General features: G+C 38.2%; 1 protein-coding gene across 12 annotated transcripts in view; it reads left to right on the top strand.

Moving 5' to 3' along the window:
* Positions 1–21435, top strand: part of LOC311077813 (complement C3-like) — a 501390-nt gene that overhangs the window by 26252 nt on the left and 453703 nt on the right. For 10 of the 12 annotated variants that reach the window (XM_084106430.1, XM_084106442.1, XM_084106441.1 and 7 more), the window contains exons 7-15: positions 119–206; positions 579–681; positions 6188–6308; positions 6430–6545; positions 6989–7135; positions 7908–8111; positions 8250–8441; positions 8891–9043; positions 9139–9268. In XM_084106430.1, coding sequence (XP_083962556.1) covers positions 119–206; positions 579–681; positions 6188–6308; positions 6430–6545; positions 6989–7135; positions 7908–8111; positions 8250–8441; positions 8891–9043; positions 9139–9268 — 1254 coding nt within the window. The remainder of the gene's footprint in view (positions 1–118; positions 207–578; positions 682–6187; positions 6309–6429; positions 6546–6988; positions 7136–7907; positions 8112–8249; positions 8442–8890; positions 9044–9138; positions 9269–21435) is intronic. The other 2 variants (XM_084106433.1, XM_084106434.1) reach the window with 2 other exon arrangements.

Here is a 21435-nt window from a genome sequence, read left to right as displayed (position 1 = left end):
GATTGGCGGGCCACCATTTGAATAGCCCTGATACAGCCTGTGTTAACTAGAATGCTTTTAATTATTTAAATTTTTAAATTTTTATTTATTTGTGTCTTTTTTCTGGTTTGGTTTATAGTGCTTCCAACATTTGAAGTGAAATTAAAACCCAGTAAGTCATTCTTCTATGTGGGTGACGAGAGCCTGACAGTCGACATTGAAGCCAAGTAAGACAAAATATGTTCTGCTTCTCTGTATTGAAAATAAATCTATAATGTGAGTAAACACTGATTTGAAATAGATTTGTATGTAATTCTGTCAGGACCACTTCGGTCAAAGGTAATTGACAATTAGCATACAGTTTGGATTGGCAGTGTGGTTCTGCTCTGGGCAAGCCCAAACTGACATCATTGGGTTACACCAGCTAACATAATTTTAATGGTCAGATCGAAGTTAAATGGTAAAATGTCTCCTTTCCTTCTTCTGAGGAACAGAAAATGTCCTAGCTACTTTTTCTATGTAATGAAAGTGGATGTGGATCAGGGACAGTCATCATCACTGTTCAGTTTTTACAGCAGAAATTGTATGTGCTTTTATAGGTACCTGTTTGGAAAGAAGGTGGAAGGACATGCGTTTGTGGAGTTTGGTGTGATGTACGGTGAGAAGAAAACAAGTATTCCTTCCTCTCTGCAGAGAGTTCAGGTGGGATACATTAAATCATCTAGGATCTCATTTCTCCTTACCTAGAATTCACAAGAAGTTACATTTTTACTGCATCTTAGACTGTTTTTGTCTTCACTGTTAGACCTTACCAGGGTTTTTTTTACAGTAAAATACTGGCAACACTGTTAACTAATTTCACTTGCAGAAACCAACTACTTTAAATTGACCTACTGTCGTTTTAAATATATTAATTAAAATTCATAATGCACTAATAATGTGAGCAAACTATTACTGTGAACTTTAATTTGAAACCACTAAAAAAATACTGTACATAAAGAGATTACACCATCTGTTAGATAAAGCAACATGCAGCAAGTCATCAGTGTTTATAGATCTTCTCCTGGACTGAAGAACAGGCTCTACTCTTCTGCACAATGGTGACCCAAAAAAAAACTACTGGCAACAGTGTCACCAGTATATACCTCTTTTATAATTTACAGTTTATTACTGTTAAAATACATTCAGTGGGTGTGTCTTTTTATCTTACACTGTTAACCCTTTCAACCCCACAGGAAAATCCACACTACAAAGAGTAAAAGTAACTTTGACACAGTGTTGCAGTGAGATAATTAAGTGAATATGTAAGTGTTTGTTGAGCATTAGTGATGAATCACTGAAGGAAAGAGAAACACAAGAACAGAAAATAGAGAAATACAATAAATACAACTGACTTCCAATCATTACACATTATTACAGTTATTATTAACCAGTATGACTTTATTTCTGTCATACATCATACAAAATGACTCACCGTGGGACTACATATTGAGTATCGTGGTATAGCAATACTTTTCGGGACAAGAGTGTCACTGTGGCACCAAGTATCATCACACCACAATATGGAACACAACCTTGTTTCACAATGTACGGACTCAAATGTGAGGTAGTTAGGGGGGTTCAGGGGCATGCTCCCCCGAGAAAATTTGGATTTCTCTGACCTACATATGTGAACTTTAGGGCTTTTGAAGGCCAAACAAATTCATAAGGAATTAAAGCTGCAAGCAGTGATGAACAGGGCCCTCGCACCCGTGCCGCCGCCACTCGGCACCTTTAGGAAAACAGAGCACGGGGCTATTTAGGGTTTTTTGAAAAACGCGTCCTCTGGAATTTGAAATACTCCTCCTAGAGAATTAATCCAATCGCGACCAAACTCGGTCAGCATGAAGTCAAGATAATGAGGATGATAAATTGCAGACGGATTTTTGATATCTCGAACGGTTTGGCCATGGTGAGGAAACTAATTTATGGTGAGGAAAGAGAAACAGGAAGCGTATTATAACTTCTGCATACATTGACTGACCTTGATGAAACTTCAGCAGTGTATTCGTTGTAAGAGGCCGATCACATGGACGTGACTATTGTGAGTCAAAGTTATAGCGCCACCAACTGGCAGCAGGAAGTGTGTCATTTTCAAAATGCTTTGAAATCTCCCTCTTATTTTTACCCGATTTGCTTCAGATTTTATGTGTATAATGTAGACACACGGCAGATGTAGAACTGTGAAATGACTATTGATATCTTAGATACTGCTGCCGTGGCAACGCATCAAACTTTAATATTCTTTTTTGAAGCTTTTGAGACTCTTAACGACCAAGTTTTCAGACCCCATTCAAGGGGGCGCTGTTGAGCCCCCCTTCCACGCCCGGGTACCAGCTTCAGCCCGGCCCTGATGGCCATGGGTTCTGACCTGTGTGCATATATATATAAAAGACAGAAAATATTACTTGTCTTACCTTATTCTGATTTTATGATACACTCAAAATATTCCACAACATTGATTAACATTGATTAACCCGTTGATTAAGTAAGGGTTAATGCCCGACGAGGTGTCCATTATCAGGTTTTAATGGACGACGGCGAGGCGTGAACCGTCCGACACGCAGCGGAGGCGGTTGCCTCCGCCGAAGTCCATTAAAACCTGATAATGGACACCTCGAAGGGCATTAACCCGCTTATACCATGGTTACTTACGAAAGAAAGAAATATTTAATCAATTAATAATACTTTAATGTGTTTTAGAGTAAAAATCGTGAGGGTTTTTATATATTAAGTCGAGCGCACTATTTAATATCTCCCGTATACAGGCGTTGCCAAGCAACGTCGCCACAGCGACCCGACCGCAGCAGTTGATCAGTGAGTTTGAGCCAGCGCAATCATTTAGAACTGTCATCAGGCAAATTGACGGGATGCCTTTCCTAGGTGTCCATTATCACTTTTTAACGGACACCCTGCAGCCAATCAGAATCGAGTATTCACCCAGACCATGGTATAACCCAGTGGTTCCCAAACCTGTCCTGCCGGCACCCCAACACTGCGCGTTTTCTTTGTCTCCCTAATCAAACACACCTGATTCAACTCATCAGCTCATTATCACATGGGTTAATGAGCTGATGAGTTGAATCAGGTGTGTTTGATTAGGGAGACAAAGAAAACGTGCAGTGTTGGGGTGCCGGCAGGACAGGTTTGGGAACCACTGGTATAACCGGTGGTAAAATATTCTCACCGTCACATACCTAGTATATTTTTATATAGATACAATAGGCCTAACTGATTTTGAACACAAGAGGGCAGTATAGCACTATGAATAACATGATTTATTTATTTTTTGGACTAAAAAAACATTCTGGCTGTTTTTAAACTTAAACAATTATTAAATTTTAAAAAAAAAAGAATAAAATGGGTTTAGTTCTGATATTTGTATAATTTTATATAGAAATAAATGGTGTATAATTAAATTTTTAGAAGATATGAGGCTTTTAGTGTTTCCATTTTTGACATTACTTTAATCCCTCGCCATAGCAAAACCGTTTGAGATATGTATTATCCGTTCACAATTTAGCATCTTTAATGTATTTTCATCATGTTGAAAAAGTTTGGTGGGAATAAAATAAACCACTTAAGAGGAGTGGGTAAAAATTCAGGGGCTGATTTTGCAAAGAAATCCACATTCAAACCAAAATATCTGACTTCCTGTTGGTCGGAGCTAATGACTGTAAATTAGAAAGTTGTCCGGCTCGATGGGCCCAATATACATACTGATTTTTGTAACTGTGGGTAAAAGTAACCCCCCCACTTTTGTCAAAAGCATTTTGAAAGTGACACACTTCCTGCTACCAGTTGGTGGCGCTATAACTTTGACTCACAATAGCTACATCCATCTGATCGGCCTCTTACCACGAACACACTGCTGAAGTTTCATCAAGATCAGTTAATGTGTGCAGAAGTTATACCACTTTGTGTTTCTCTTTTCTCGCCATAAATTTGTGTCCTCGCCATGGCCAAACCGTTCGAGATATCAAAAATCCATCCACAATTTAACATCCTCAATGTCTTGACTTCATGCTGACCGAGTTTGGAGGCGATTGGATGAATTCTCTAGGAGGAATACATCAAATTCCACAGCATGCGTTTTTCAAACAACCCATAATAGCCGACTTCCTGTTGGGCGGAGCTAATAACTTTAGAGTGCGGAAGTTGTTCGGCCCGATGAGATCTATATGTGTACCGAGTTTCATATTAATTCATGCAAGTGTGTTTGATATATGGACCAAGTTTTCAGACCGTTTTCAAGGGGGCGCTGTTGAGCCCCCCTGCCACGCCCGGGTACCAGCTTCAGCCCGGCCCTGATGATCGTGGGTTCTGACCTGTGTGCAAAGTTTCAAGAGTTTTTGAGCATGTTAAGGGCCACAAAAGCCCCTGAAACCTTGAAAAACAAAGATTAAATGGAATAGACAACCCCCCCCCCCCCCACACACACACACAGACACACAGACAGAGAGAGAAAATTCTCCAGAAAATCCACATTCAAACCAAAATATCTGACTTCCTGTTGGTCGGAGCTAATGACTATAAATTAGAAAATTTTCCGGCTTGATGAGAACAATAGGGCCTTCGCCCTTTCAGGGCTTGGGCCCTAATAATAAAAAATATTACAAGGGAAAACAAATGTCCGGCAAATATCGAACCTAAAACTATCTTTACCGCGCTCAACCACTGTGAGAGCATTTTACGCATTAGTAATCGCTGGCGTTCAGCGGGGAGGGGAGGCGTAAACTGGTAGATGCACTAAAATCAGACAGGAGAATCATGACTGAGAACATAACGTCGGGAAGCTTGTTTGTGAATGCGGGGCCAGGGGGTGATATTCAGTTTTGATTTGATGAATGATGATTATTATTGAATTTAATGAGAATGATTTGATTGGATTTGAATCTATTTATTTATTAATTTATCTGAGGTGCCGGAACACAGTTCCAGCCCACTTTAATCCCTGTGCGTACACACCTTTTTTGTATGCACTTTGTTAAATTGATTATGATGACAAAAATCATCCTTTAACCTGTTAATTTACTAACCTCATTCAGAGATTAATTCTGTATCAAAAGGATTACATTATCACCACTGTGAAACTACAACAATTATTTACAATGATGAATTTCTTTAACACATCATGCACGACCAAAGAAACAGAGCTACACTGTCTTGCAGAAACACAGAGATATCAAAAATCAGCACATGTCTCTCAACAATGGTGGCAATATTTTTTTATTCATACTGCAGTGTATGCTGTGAGTTTTATACTATCCAGTAACCCAGCATGCATTGCGACATGAAACTTTTGATTGTCACCATTGTTGAGATTCATGTGCTAAGTGTTGATGTCTGTCTGTGTCTTAATCAAGCAGTAGTTTGAAATGTATTAATGCACTGTATTATTTTAATCTCTTTCACAATAAATGTTAACAGAAACATTGCTGGATTTCATGTTGTAGATTCACAGATATATGAGTAACAAGTATTAAACACCCATAAATTCAAAGCTTATATACTGGTGTGATCAGAGAATCAGACGTGTCCAGGATGATTATGGAATCACCTCAACAGCCTAAAACACCTGATCAACTTTCCTCTTGACTTTTTATTGCCATAACAAATGTGTTTTATAAACACACAGTTAAAGCAGCCAGAGATAAACTAAATGTTATAAAGTCAAGGGTCAAGAGAACAACTAAAGCAAAATACTGATCTACATCATGGTGACTAACCTTATTATATTCAATAAAACATCAACAACTAAATATCTGTTAATTCTCAACAAGAACGTTTGTACATGTATGAAAGAAATAATCCTAAACTGGTTTCACACTCTGTGGCTGGAAGTCAGTTGTAGTTCTTGTGTTTCTCGTTTTTCTGTTCTTGTTTCTCTGTCCTTCAGTGATTCTGCTTATCAGGTGTTCATCAGTTTCTCAATCCACTCACTTCTTTTCATTCACTCTGTCAAGTGGACTATATTAGTGAACTAATGTAGGGAATAGTGAATGAGGGTATAGGGTGTGATTGGGAAAACAGCCTCTGAGTGTCGATTTTGAGCACTGTTGATTTACAGTGTATTCCTGTTGGCTATTTTTGTTTTCTACGGTATATTACTGTTTTAATGGAAAATGGTATGATATTGTCAGAAATTGGCCTTTTTTCATATGAATAGATTAGGGAAGGAGAAGGTACTGCAGAACTGAGCAGGGAGATGATCACTAAGACCTTTCCGGACATTAACCAGCTGGTTGGACGATCAATCTATGTTTCAGTCAGTCTTTTAACAGAAAGTGGTAAGACTCATCAGATACTGTACATCTGTATGCACGTTTACATGCATGTGTGTGATTTTATAGAGGTTAATTGTGTGTGCGCGCGTGTGCGTGCGTGCGTCTGTGTGTGTGTGTGTTTCAGGCAGTGAAATGGTGAAAGCAGAAAGGAGAGGCATTCAGATTGTGACGTCACCGTACACCATCCACTTCAAAAAAACACCACAATTCTTCAAACCTGGGATGCCCTTCAGTGTCTCGGTATGAAACAGTGGCTGATTTTACACATTAAACTCTGTAAATTAGTATAAAATTAGCAGACTGGCTATTCTGGTAAAACACACCATATCTGCTGTTCACACAAGCAGTTGCTTTTATGATACCATTAGGATACTGTTAAGATAACATTCACACATCAGCACCAAAATATTGAACAAATGGCAGATTTTGAAACACTCATGACAGATCTCACTATTCAAACCTTTTAACAATTGGCATTTTTCACCTGTCATTTGCATATATTTGAGCAGTTCTCAAATTAATGACTCACTCAATGCCATTGCTTGTAACGCTAAGTTGCCGGCAATGTTACAACATCTCATCCCAGAAATCTGTCACTGATTTACAATTTTACAATTAGAATCTGAAAGGTTGTGGAAACTATAGAAGAATTTCATTAATTTTTGCTCTGGGTTCTATAAAAGGTTTACGTAACAAATCCTGACCAGACTCCTGCTGAAAATGTGGAAGTGGAGGTCAATCCTGGAGGGGTCAAAGGTCAAACAAGAACCAATGGCATTGGAAAGGTTACCGTCAACACTCTAGGAGGATCTTCTACAATGCAGATCACTGTAAGACCTGCAAACTCAACTAATGTTCAGTCACTTTCACTGGTGAACTAGTGGAGAATTAACACATGTGACCCTGGACCACAAAACCAGTCACATGGGTCAGTTTTTGAAAATTGAGATTTATAAATCAACTGAAAACTGAATAAATAAATAATGGTTTGTTAGGGCAATATTTGGTTGAGATACAACTATTTGAAATCTGGAATCTGAGGGTGCAAAAAAATCTAAACATTGAGAAAATCGCCTTTTAAGTTGTCCATTTATGTTTGCGATTGTGCTGCATTTACTCATAAAAATAAATATTTTATATATTTATGGTAAGAAATTTACAAAATATCTTCATGGAACATGATCTTTACTTAATATTCAAATGATTTTTGGCATAAAAAAAAATCAATAATTTTGACTCATACAATCAGAGGTGTATAGTCCAGGGGTCAGAAAGTAGAAGTCTGTTCATATATGGCAGATATGTTTATTCCACCCATGAACTCAGTCAGCTGATTTCACTAATTAGTTATATCTCTTTCTGAATTAGCAAATGCAGGTGATTGGAACAAAATACTGAGGAGGACTTTTACTTTCTGAACCTGGACTTTACACCTCTGCATACAATGTATTGTTGGCTATTGCCACAAATATACCCGTGCTACTTGTGACTGGTTTTGTCATCCAGGGTCACACATGTTAACATATGTCAGTTAACATATGTTGAACAATCAATGGAGCATATACTACATAGCACATTAGAAAACAAATGTATTCTTTCCAGGCAAAGACCAAAGATCCACAATTAAGCAATGGACAGCAGGCAGTGAATACGATGACGGCTCTCGCTTACATTCCCAAAGACGGCTCCACAAACTACTTCCACGTCGGCATTGATGCTGCAGAGCTTCAGATCGGTGGTCAAATGACAGTCAATCTCAACACAGGACAAAGTCCAGGACTCAAAGTTCAAGATTACACATACATGGTAAAGATTATGGTTATTTCTAAATAAAGCTGCACCACAAATGTATTTATTATATCAATATTTGATTAACTACCACAGCTTGTGTTTGAAATCATATGAATATCATAAATACTGTTAACTCATCTTCCTCATTTACAGATCTTAAGTAAAGGTCAGATTGTTAAAGCAGACAGGTTCAAGAGGAGAGGACAAGCTCTAGTGACGCTGTCTCTACCTGTAACCAGAGACATGGTGCCGTCCTTCCGCTTTGTGGCTTATTATCATGTGGGCTCGTCTGAGGTGGTGTCTGATTCAGTCTGGGTCGACGTGAAGGACACATGCATGGGAACAGTGGGTCAACCATCACAAGAAATGATTGATATGCCAAGCAACTAAATTGATAGTTCACCCAAAAATGAAAATTATGTCATTAATTACACCCCTTCATGTTGTTCCAGACCCGTAAGACCCTCAGAATGCAAATGAAGATATAATATAGATAAATAAATAAATAAAGAATAAAATGCACAAAAAGTATTCTCGTCGCTTCATAACATTAAGGTTGAACCCCTGTAGTCACATTAAGGACTATTTTAATGATGTCTCTACTACCTTTCTGGGCCTTGAAAGTTGCCTTGAAAGCTCTCGGATTTCATCAAAAGTATCTTAATTTGAATTCAGAGGGTCTTACGGGTCTGCAACGACATGAAGGGGAGTAATTAATGACAGAATTTTCATTTTTGGGTGAACTTACCCTTAAGTCTGTTTTACTGACACAGCATCTCTCATTTTAATGACAGCTCAAGGTTCAGGTGAAGGAAAAGATGAATACCTATGAAACAGGAGGTGAGGTCAAGCTGCAGATAACTGGGGATCCTGGAGCTAGAGTTGGGCTGGTGGTGGTTGACAAGGCTGTGCATGTCCTTAACAAGAACAGACTCACTCAGACTCAGGTGAAGGACCTTCTTCAGACGTCAATGCGAAAACATCTAATCTCCCCGTTTCTGGCATAAAACGCACATAACTGGTGTCTTTTTTGCACCTTTAGATCTGGGACGTCATAGAGAAGCATGACACCGGCTGTACAGCAGGAGGTGGAAAGGAGAGTATGGGGGTTTTCAGTGATGCAGGTCTGATGTTTGAGTCACACACTGCAGGAGGAACCAACACCAGAACAGGTTTTATTTATTTTCTTTTAATTTATTTCAGCTAATGAAAATATTATTATATTTGTAACGAAATCCACTAGAGGCAAGATGTAGAGAACCCAAATGCAACTTTAATTATCAAACATAAAAAAAGGCTGGAAACTGGTAACTCAAAACAAGAACAAGAACCTGAACAAGAACCATTCACAACTCGAACCATTCATACAATACTCGACAAAGACACAGGGCAAACATGAGGGCTTAAATACACAGATTAATTACTAGACAAGGGACACCTGTGAACAATGAACCAGAGAGATGGAGGGCCATGCCCGTGCATCGGAAGAGGGCCTGGAGACTGCGGCAGGACAGGAGGCCAGGGCGGAGCAGGCAGCTCAGGTGGCCAGGGAGGACCAGACAGTTCAGGTGGCCAAGGTGGACCAGGCAGTTCAGGGGCCAGGAGGCGTGGCCTCCATGGTCCTATCAAGGGACCCACTGCCCCCTCCTAAAATTTTCTTGGGGGCAGCTATGGGGTTATGCTCAGGAACAGACACCGGCTCAGAAACAGACACTGGCTTAGGAACAGACCGCGTGGCGGCAGCCATCTTGTCCAGGGGCTCAGGCAATGTGGTGTCGGCCATCTTGTCCGGAGACAGAGGTGCAGGGGCAGTCCTCTTGTCCGGAGAAACAGGCGCATCGGTGGCCATTAGGGCTGCACGATTAATCGCAATAAAACCGCACGCGATTTGGCAAAGGCTGTGATTATCTTATGCGCAGCTTGTCAGTGGAGTACGGCTAATCGGTAGTAAATACTGCTCCATCGGAAAGCCAGAGGGCGCTCTCACACAAACACGTTAAATATGCCCCGCTGCAGAAGTACAATAATAGCACATCATTCCAGGAAATCCCTATCGCTGTAGCTGAATAAACAGAAGATTGAAACACTGTGATTAAACATGACTTATAAATACATGACTGCCTTTAGTCCACAAAACTCCTCCACATACTTCTCAATCGGACAGTCACCTTGGCTGAGATGGAACAGACGGATTGCTGTGTCCATATTTTGGTAGAGTATTTTGTAACGAAATCCACTGGAGGCAAGATGTAAAGAACCCAAATGCAACTTTAATTATCAAACATAAAACAAAGGCTGGAAACTGGTAACTCAATACAAGGACAAGAACCAGGACAAGAACCAGGACAAGAACCAGTCACAACTCAAAACATTCATACAATACTCGGCAAAGACACAAGGCAAACATGAGGGCTTAAATACACAAATTAATTACTAGACAAGGGACACCCGTGGTCACTGAACCAATGACAAGACACATGAGAGGATCACATGACAAACAGGGAATCACATTTTTTTTAAACCTTTATTTAACTAGGAAAGTCACATTGAGGTTAAAACCTCTTTTAGTGAGACCTAGTCAAGACAGGGTTGGATAGCAGGATTAAACAGATAACAAGCAACAATAAAAACCAATAACAACATCATCATTTGATACAACAGAAAACACAACAAAACAAGTCTCCACAACAAGATGTTATACAGCACTGTACCATGGTTGCAGCAGGCGTAATGATATGACGCAGCGCCTGAAAATAGGCTACCTTCCGTCAACATAACCAACGTGACATCCTGCTTGCACAGGGAGCATTGGAAGTTACCGAGCTGGGGATTATTTTCAGGCGCTGCGTCATATAATTACGCCTGCTGCACTCATGGTACGGCAGTAAAGTTTCTTGATTTTTACGCAGGAATGAGAGTATAGTTCCTAGCCATATCAGCCTAGAAAATCGCAACTTTAAATTTTTCGTCGGTCTTAGTGCACGATGTAACTACAGAAGAGTCAAGTTTTAAATAGGAAAAATATCGAAAGTCTTTGGTCATTTTTTTGAGAGAGATGCTAATGGTCTTGTCCACTTCAATGATGTATGCTAAGCTATGCTAAAAGTGGTACCGCCAGAACCAGAGATCGACTGAATGGATTCAAAAACGGTAAAACTCAACTGTTTAACTCTGAGGGAGTTGTAAAATGAGCCTATTTCTAAAAAAAAGTGAAGTATCCCTTTAAAGAGATGAGGGATTGTAGTTTGAGTTTGGTCTGCACATCATTCCAAGACCAAGGGCCATAATATATTAGGCTTAGCTTTCCAGCCTCTGTTCTGATAGCTGGCACTTTGAACTGTAGCCAGTTATGAGACCTGAGATTATGACAGCTTTGAAATGATAAAAAATTCCTATTTAAATAATTTGGAAGTTTTCTTAAAATAACCTTGTAAATTAAAATATACCAATGTTCAAGCCTGCGCAAATGAAGGGATGGCCATCCTACCAAACTGTACAGTATACAATGATGTGTCCTAAAACTAGAGTTAGTGACATATCTGAGAGCAGAGTGATAAAGGGGGTCAAGTTTGGACAAGGTGGACAGAGAGGCAAATCTGTAGATACTATCCCCATAATCAATCTGTGACAGAAAAAGGCTAGCAACTAAGCGTTTTCGTGAAGCCAAGGAAAAACAGGAATTTAGCCTATGTGAATTTCAATTTCTTTGCAAGATAATCAACATGGTATTTAAAGTTGAGGTTTTTATCCATCCAAAATCCCAGATATTTGTAATTACTGTATCTACAGATTGGATACAGACTCCATCCAGTGACTTGATGGAGAAGGATGGTAGCTTTGTTCGCCTATTATTAAAAACCATAGCTTTAGTTTTATGTGGGTTTAACAACAGCTTCAAATCTAGTAGAGCATGTTGCAGGGTATCAAAATCTGCCTGCACATTTGAAAAGGCCAACTCAGCTGTGGGGGCACAGGAAGACGGAACTGTATCATCTGCATACAAATGATACTTACAAAATTTAAACTTATCACAAATATTATTAATATAAACTAAGAAAAGCAAGGGTCCCAAAACTGAACCTTGTGGAACACCCTTCGTAACAAGAATTGGGTTTGACATATCATTACCATATTTGATAATTTGTTGCTATGGAACCATTTGACCGCATGACATCCAATGCCAGCTCTCAGTAGGGTATTAACCAATAATGGATGGTCCACAGTATCGAACGCCTTTGTGAGGTCTATGAACAGAGAAATACAGGTAAATTTACTGTCTATAGCCTCTTTGAAGTCATCCATGACTTTTAAAGTGGCGGATATTGTGCTGTGCCCCGACTGGAAACCGGATTGCATTTCATTTAAAAAAGTATGCGAGTGCAAATATGATTAAAGTTGGGTAGCAACTAAAGATTCCAATATTTTTGAAAGAACAGGGAGATTAGAGATTGGTCTGTAGTTGTTCATATCGATCGCCAGCTTTAAAAAGGGGTGTAATATAAGCTTGCTTCCAGATAGCTGGAACCTGATTAAAACTTATTGACATGTTAAAAATGTGAGTAATAGGCTCAGCTATAACCGGTGCGGCCACCTTTAACCCTCTGGGGACCACAAACGCGCCTGCGCGTTTTGCTCGTTTTTTTTTTTTAGCAATGAAAATAAACACTAAATGCTCTGTTAATTTTGATCTTTCATTTTCGTGTAATACATCAATCGATCCTGTTCAGTTTCTATTTTTTTTCTGTATACTCACAATAAAAATAAAGTGTTTTGCTTTTTGACAAATAAAGAAAAATTAACATGATGCTATTTCTGCCTTCTCTCTGTCAGTAAACTCCCATTTGAAACGCGTTCGAAAATGATCTATAACTCCGCGAAAATTCAGTCAAACAGGCAAACAGACCCACGGGCATAAAGCTTGAGATCGCATCTTTTAAATGAAGTCATTTATATAAAAAACAAATATTCTCAGCTTCTGTAATCTGTATAAAAAGAGAGCGACTCCTGTCGAGCTCATTACGAGCTCATTCACAGTAATGTGACCACTCCCCGGAGAGCGCGTGCTATTCAAACGCAAATTCTGAGAACTATTTCAGAGCTGTGAAACGCCCACATCAGCTGTAAACAAAGCGCGTCGCGACTCCTCGCGAGTGAGACATAGCCTACCTTATGGAGAAAAGATTCCTCAGAACAGTGCTGATGAGGAGCAATATCTCCTGAAATGAGGAGCAGATTCCGCTGAGGAGTGAGGTAGGCTGTTTTCTTTTCTCACGTGTGGAATAACGTTATGGAATAACATTATTGTAGGCCTATGTAAACCGCAAAAAGATGAATCGCATTTCTATAATATGACTCGCCTTTCTGTGAGATGAATGAAGGGGACATATTTGTAAAGACTGTTTAGCCTAAATATGAATCGCGCGTCTGTGTGTGAAAGAATAAACTGCTTTGCTATAGCCTACTGAGATGAGTAAAAATCGACTGGAATATGTTGAAATAAAATGTATTTGTATAAGCAACGTATTAAACTGCAAAAAAAATACTATTTTTGTCAAAAATAAATTCATAGACTAAGATGTTAGATGTTCAAATGTTGGCTATATTCAAACTAATGAATACATATGATAAAATGTAGGCCTATAATCTTTTTTTTTTTTCTTTTTTTTTTACAAAGAAAGAGTACACTTGAAATATTGTTGAAATTGTAATTATTGTTGTAATTGTAACATTTTTAATAAAATAGCAAAACATATTTACAAGAGAGATGTAAGCGAAATCTTAAATGGTCAATATAAGTCTTCCTCTAAATACATCTTTTGTCCTTGCATTGTGGCTCAGTCAGTTTCACACCTGAGTGAATGGCTAATTATGCAGAGTGGGTGGGACATTCATAATCTAAGGTGTAAACTACTCCTCCCCCTCGCATATTGGCTTTCCAAGCAAAACCTGTTTTACACCATTTAAATCAATGTATTTTTTTTTTGTGAACGATAAAGCAAGACTATTTTTACATCATTTTGAAGCTAGAACTCAAAGGGACAACATCCATTAGTCAAAAGTCTTGTGGACACATATTTAATATGTGTTTTGTGGTCTTAATTCAGCAACTTTCATTTTAATTTTTTCCAATAACCACGCATAAACATTATTCTCTTAAAAATACAAACATCTACATACACGTTGCTCGCATATTATGGTAGCCCTGTTTGTGCTATATAGAGTGAATTTACACCTTTGCCATTAACATGTTTATAAATAACTGAAAAAAGCACAAATGTCAAGGCATGTCAGAACATCTCAAGGACCCCAAAAACAGCTTGGTCCCCAGAGGGTTAAAAAAGGGATCCAGACCATCAGATCCGGGCGCCTTTTTGGGGTCTATAGAATTCAGTGATTGCATAACATCTTGAACTTGTAGGGCTTCAAAATCAAATGAGAAAGGTTGAAAATGTACTAGGTAGCAAAAAACGTGTTGAAGGATCAACTGAAATTGATGGAAACTGCTGATCAAATAAATGACCTGCCTTCTCAAAATGAGCGTTAAAGGCATTTAATATGTCACTTTTATCTGTGATAGTTATATTTCCAATATTCAATTGCTGGGGAAAGTCTGAAGCCTTTTTTTATTCTGCAATACTTTAATTGTTTTCCAGAATTTAGATGGATTGCTGATTTATCATTAGTTGAGATAAATTAAGATAATAATTTGATTTAGAGGTCCGAATGGCTGAGGTACATTGATTTCTCAAAGTTCTGAAACATTGCCAGTCTACATTACTGCTGGTCCTCCTTGCAAGGGACCACTGTTTATTTCTTGATTGAATTAACTGGGCTAGATCTTGAGAAAACCAGGGATTATCCCTGTTCTTTATTCTATGCTTTTTGAAAGGAGCATGTTTATTCGCAATCAATAGAAACTGTTGCTGAAAAAAAGCAACAGCTTCGTCTACAGTAGGAATCAATGCAACACGATCCCTATTTAGTCTTGCCAAGTCGGATAAAAAGGCTTGCTCAGAAAAGTGTTTAAAATAGCGTCTTGAAACATGACAAGACACAGAAACATGACAATGACAAGAACAAGAAAACAAAACCCAAACCGTGACAATATTAGCTTTATTCACTGAACAAATAGATTTCTGAGGGTTATTTTAAGGGGTACATCTCTGGTCTGACAAGCATGGGTTTTAAAACTGAGTTTTTGGGTGATGATTGGCGATATATAGAAAACACATTTTGATGCAAAACTCAAATTATGAATTTTTCTAAATGTTTATGTTCATTACATCACATTGTTATAATTTGTCAGGAATTGTGTAAATAGGGAAGACTGCGTCAAGTTGTCACCAGGTCAGTATCTACACTTACATGCATATAGCAGACATGAAGATTTTGGAAAGTGACTTTGTGCCTCATTGTGAAAGAACACCAAGGCGCCCCTCGTTCAGTTACCCTAGCTGGAATTGAGGTAGGAAGGTGCAGTTCCAGTGGCAGTCTTGAAAGTCAACATCAACATTTTATATTCCATCTAGTTCCATCTAGTGAGATCACATTCCATCTAGTGAGATCATGAGGGGTGTGACTTTGGGTCCTCTTTAGCTGATAGAAGACCAGACATACTGTCACTTTCTGGATTATCGGCAGAGGCTTTGTCGTGCTGCGTGGAATATCATATTGGAGTTTGCTCTTGTTAGCTGAAGAGTTAGAGCAACAGACTGCAGTGGCTGATCTTCGTAGAGTGTCCAATTTTGTCAAGTACACAGCAAAATCCCCAGTGTTAAATCAACACTGCTCAGAGTTAATGAGATAATTAAGTGATTAATTGAGTGATGATTGAACATTAGTAATGAACACCTGCAGTTAACAAGCAGAATCACTGAAGGAAAGAGAAACACAAGAACTACAACTGACTTCCAGTCACAGTCACATTAAATCAGATGAAGATAAAAGAAGACATTAAATATGTGAAGATCTCAGCAGAAGAGAATTAAACAACTCCACAAACAACATTAACAGCTTCACTTATTACTAACCAGACTGACTTTATTTCTGTCATATGTCTATGAACAGAGGTTTAGATGTTGATGTTTTAAAATATTTGGCCACCATTATGGTGATCGGTGTTTCCTTTAGTTGGGCAGTTTGAATCTTGGCATTTTAAGTACAATTTTGGTCTTTGTAACAGTATTTATCAAAGTACATAATTTGTTACAAAGAATGCCAAAAACAAAGGTGTTCAGGTGGTGTAGTTTTCATTATTATAAAGTAGAGTGAGTTTATAATAATGAGTTTATAATAATTATTGAGTTTATAATAATTACCCTAATCATAAGTTGTCATTTGTTATTAAAAATAGCTTACACCTTTCTTGATACAGAGCAGACATTTTATTTTTATATACATTGCTGAATTTTTTTGGAAAATTATTTTCTTTTATTTAGATTTTTTTTAGGAACAAACAGACATCAAGAAGCAGCATATGAATCTCAACAATGGTGCTTCATGCTGCAATGCATGCTGGGAGCCAAGCGTTTTGAATGCATTGCGGCATAAAAAGCATGTCACCATTGTTGAGATGCATATGTGGATTCTTGATGTCTGTGTGTTTGTCCAAAGATTACTTTCCCAATAATTAAAAAAAAAAAAAAAAAATCAGCTTGATGCCTGATCTGAAGAAAGAAGTCAATGTTAATAAAAATATATATTAATAACAAATAACCACTTTCAGTCAATGATAAAATTTGTAAACTTTATGATGTTGAAAACTATAGGTCTATCACCTGACTGTCTTTGATTCTGGCTTTCCTTGCAACAAATTATGTGTTTTAGTAAACACTGTTACAAAGACCATAAACTCCCATAAGAAGTCAAGAGTCAAATTGCACAACTAAAGGCAACACTGTTCACAATAATGGTGATTTTTTAATGGTGATTTTAAAACATCAACATCTAAACCTCTGTTAATTCTCAATAAGAACTGTAGACGTCTGACAGAAATAAAGTCAGTCTGGTTAGTAATAAGGGAAGCTGGTAATGCTGTTTGTGGAGTTGTTTATTCCTCCTCTGCTGAGATCTTCACAGATTGAATCTCTTCGTTTTATCTTTAGTTGATTTAATCTAAGGCTGTGACTAAAAGTCTGTTGTAGTTCTTGTGTTTCTCTTTCCTTCAGTGATTCTGCTTGTTAACTGCAGGTGTTCATCACTAATGCTCAATCATCACTCAATTAATCACTTAATTATCTCATAACTTTAACACTGCTTTAGTGTTACTTTAACACTCTGTAGAGTGGGGCCATATTTGCTCTGAGCAGTGTTGATTTAACACTGGGGATTTTGCTGTGTAGGTCATTCTGTGAGAGAAAAGTGGATTGAAAACAACTCTTTCAAGAGTTTTTCACAGAAAAGGAAGAAAGGAGTCTATTCTGTAGTTGTCATCAGTTGTAGGATTAAGTGTTGTTTTTAAGGGACCGTTCGGTATTTATGGAATGGACCACCTGTGGAAAATAGGGGAGGGTCATGTCTTTTTATTCTTTGTTGAGGAGAGGGTCATCCAACTTTTTTTAGTCTAGTCTTTTAGTTGGGTCACCCAACTTTTGTATTCATGAAAACAGCAACATTTCAAAGTAGCTTTTTTTGGTGCATATTTTTCCATGTAGCTCCATGTAGCTCTCTCAGTTTCGGCCCCCCATCGCTAGCAGAATGGTCTGAGCCAACAAAAATTGCACCATCCCTCCACAGGTGTGGTGATGATGCATTCATGTAAATGTAAAATATAGCAAGGAGACATTTGAATTGTTTATTAATAAACAAGTGTTTTCTGTGTCAGTGTTGGCTGCAAAGATGAAGTTGACAATGCTGACTCACGATCTTCGCAGTAGTGAACGCACCAGAGAGAAATGCACATTTCATAAGGCTTACATAAGCAGAGAGCAGTCTGTTTTCTTTCGTTTTGAATTAAATCCGTTATTTATTAAATCCAGGCAATTGGTTGATGAAACATTGATTAAAATTAAGATACAATTACCATAAAACTTCAAATAATAGCAGAGTCCCAAATAGACGCCTGTCTCTTTTACACGCCTGGTGTGGCTACAGGTTTGGATAAATAAAGGCTGGTCTCAGATAGAGGCCTGGTCTGTTTTTTAGTTTCGGGTTGTATTTAATTTTCTAAAACCCATCAGATCGTCTGTTTAAGCCAGTTCTATGGAGCAGATTGCGCACGCCAGAGAGCCCTGTGCATCTGGGCAGGAATTGTTAACGCAAGAAAGGCAGGCAGAGTTAGCGGAGGCCGGAGAGGGAAGAGAAGAAGAGCAACTCTAAGAAATAAATTTGGAAAATTTGGGCATGGAAAATGTCTTTCTTAATTTACAGTACTACTAAGAGCAAGTAGACAAAAACTATGATTAGTGACTCCAGTTATGAGCTTGAGACACAGACAACTTTACATGTGACATGAACAAGATTTTATTAACTAGACTAAACACTTAGACTACTCTAACATACATGTACATACATGAAGAGTTCAGATGCAAAAGCCTCTAAGTGCCGTCTGAAATTTTCTTCTAGAATGATCATTTTTATCAAGCTCATATATTTAAGTTCAATAATTTCACTTAAATGGCAATGCAAATTACCTATTAATTGTCATTTAAGTGAAATTACTTAACTTAAATATACAAGCTTTATAAAAATGATCATTCTAGAAGAAAATTTCAGACGGCACTTAGAGGCTTTGCATCTGAACTCTTCACATGCATACAGTTTACCAAGAGAAAGAGAGCTGAAGCAGAATACAGGAAAGCAAGAAGTTATAGCATTGTTTGGAGTTCAGCAGATCAACAGCCTTGAGCAAACCATCAGTTTAGTTCTAACACGCCCTTCTTTAAAAAGGGGTAAGGATACTTAATGTATCAAATAATGAGACTAAGTTCGATAATTGCATGTCTCGCCCATTTGAATTAAACTGTCCTGATGCAATTTGTTGAGGCTCCAGTTGATCTTTGCTGATGTGGTCTTGATAAGAGAGAACCAGTGGGAGTCAGAGGATCGTTGGTGAATGGAAAGATAAGGCCGCAGCCTGGCACAAACTTGGGGGTCCTTAGGAACTTCTAGTTCAGCATCATCTTCACGTCAGCATTTCAGAAAGGGACTAAGAGAGCTGATCTTTTGATCAGTGATTTTTAAAGCGTGAAGATGCCACACCCTCTGGAGGTGTGTGAGCCAATGAGAAGATTTCCCTTTGGAGGGAAATTTTACGACCCATTGTGTTCTAGCAGAATCTTCAAGATTCTTATAATACGAATGCGTCACAAATTTAGCAAAATGTAATGTAAATGAACAAATCGGGGACGAAGATTGGAGTTTATAGAGACCAAACATGCCACACATATGATTTTGGTTAACCACAGTATGCAAAGTCTGAAACATTAACCCATTAGAGTTTACAAGAAACATAGGCCAAACAACATAAAAGGAAAACCATGAGATGGGAAAATGAGATACATGTTTATATATTACTCAAGTGGTTATATATAGAATATATAGGATAAACATGGTTTATTTCAAATCCTCAGCAAGAATTAAGTGAGTGTCACAGCCCTCTGCAAATTCCTTTTTGGGGTCGTAAAACTCTTGTCAGTCTCAATGTGTCCTGTAACAGGACACCGGGTTCTGCCAGTGTGTTAGCTTCACTTGTGATGTTAGTTTTGGGGGAAGTTTCATAGGGCTTTGTTGGTAGAGTGAGTTTGCTGGATAATTGATTAAATATAATGTCTAATTTGTGTGTGTCTGATTGTTCCAGACGCTACATGATGAATATGGTCCTTTTGTATCACATGATTGCAGTTGTTTTACAGAGTAGCCTTCATTCTTTCTTGTTGATGTGTTTCTGGCAACTAGTTCATAGGCTCAATGGGTATTACCGGTAACTTGAATTGTTCAGCCCATGGCTGTCACATCGTTTCATTTTTTATGCTGCCAATAATCTAAAGGGGATCGCACACCGTACGAGAAGCGTAGCGCCGCGTCACGTCTATGACAACTCGAGGTATCGCACACCGGACGCGCACTTTGTCAGTTTATGGCCAGCAATATTGTTATGTTTAAGGATATTATGGAATTAAGATCATGTCTGTACTATGTTATGATTGTACAGTCCAATTAAATACAATCGTTGCTTAGTCTGCAGTCTGAATTCACTTTACCTCAGAGCGTCCGTTAACTGAATGAATTGAGAATATCACCTGAAAATCTGATAACATCAGCAATTTTCATTCAAGCAGCTGATTTCTGTAAATGAGTGTAAAACTGAATGTATATTGCAGTACAGGGTGAAGTCAGTATATACATTAATGACAATTTGAGACAATGTACACTCACACACACACTGTGTTTGTATTTTAAAGACGTGGCGCTGCGCTTCTCGTCTGGTGTGCGACCCCCTTTAGACATACGGAAATATAGTAGGCTAATTCTTACATTAACTGATTTGTTAACCCTCTGGGGTCTGAGGTGTTTTCTGGCCCTGGAGGTGTTCTGACATGCTCTGACATTTGTGCTTATTTCTGTTACTTGTGACATTTTTATGGCTAAAGTCTTATTACACTGTATTCAGCACAAACTCTGCTACAATAATATATCAGCAGCATGTGTGTAAAAGTTTGTAGTTTTGAGATAATGACATTTATGCGTGGTTTGTGAAAATACAAAAGAAAATTGTCACTGAATAAGGTCATGAAACCCATACTGATTATTTCTTCACAAGACTTTTGAAAATTGTATCACGTAGCCTAGAATATTTGCTCCAAAACTATGTGAAAATCACCCTGACTGCTCATTCAGATAAGACAATATATTGATTTAAAATTTGTAAGACGTGTTTTGTGTAAGAAAGCTTTATGCGAGGAGGCGTGATCACATCATTAATATGTATTGTTTTCACACCTGAGAAAGACAAAGACCCTCCCTAATGGCCCTATTAGGAGCTATCAGGCCCTGTCATTCTGAGCAACCTTGCACAAAGAATGAGGAGATTTAAAAAATAATGGCTGTTTGATTGTTTGGATTTATTTACAACACAACATAATCCAAAGATACACAACAAATGACAAAAAAGCACATTTTTGAAAAAATGACCCAAAAACAGAGACCTTTGTGCCATTCCTAAAAACATTGTACATACTACATACCTTTCATTTCCAAGGTGTTTGATTTTCACTTTACCATGTTCATATACAGAGACTCATGTGAATGTTGAAGTCAGCAGGACTCAGTGGCATCTGGTCACTGAAAAAAAAAAAAAGTGAACATACTGATATCAAGAGAAATATAGGCCTGCACGATT

The sequence above is a fragment of the Abramis brama genome (assembly GCF_963993115.1).
Source record: "Abramis brama genome assembly, chromosome: 2".
NCBI lineage: Eukaryota > Metazoa > Chordata > Actinopteri > Cypriniformes > Leuciscidae > Abramis > Abramis brama.
Note: the sequence above shows the minus strand (reverse complement) of the source record. Positions and strands in the feature narration are given on the sequence as shown.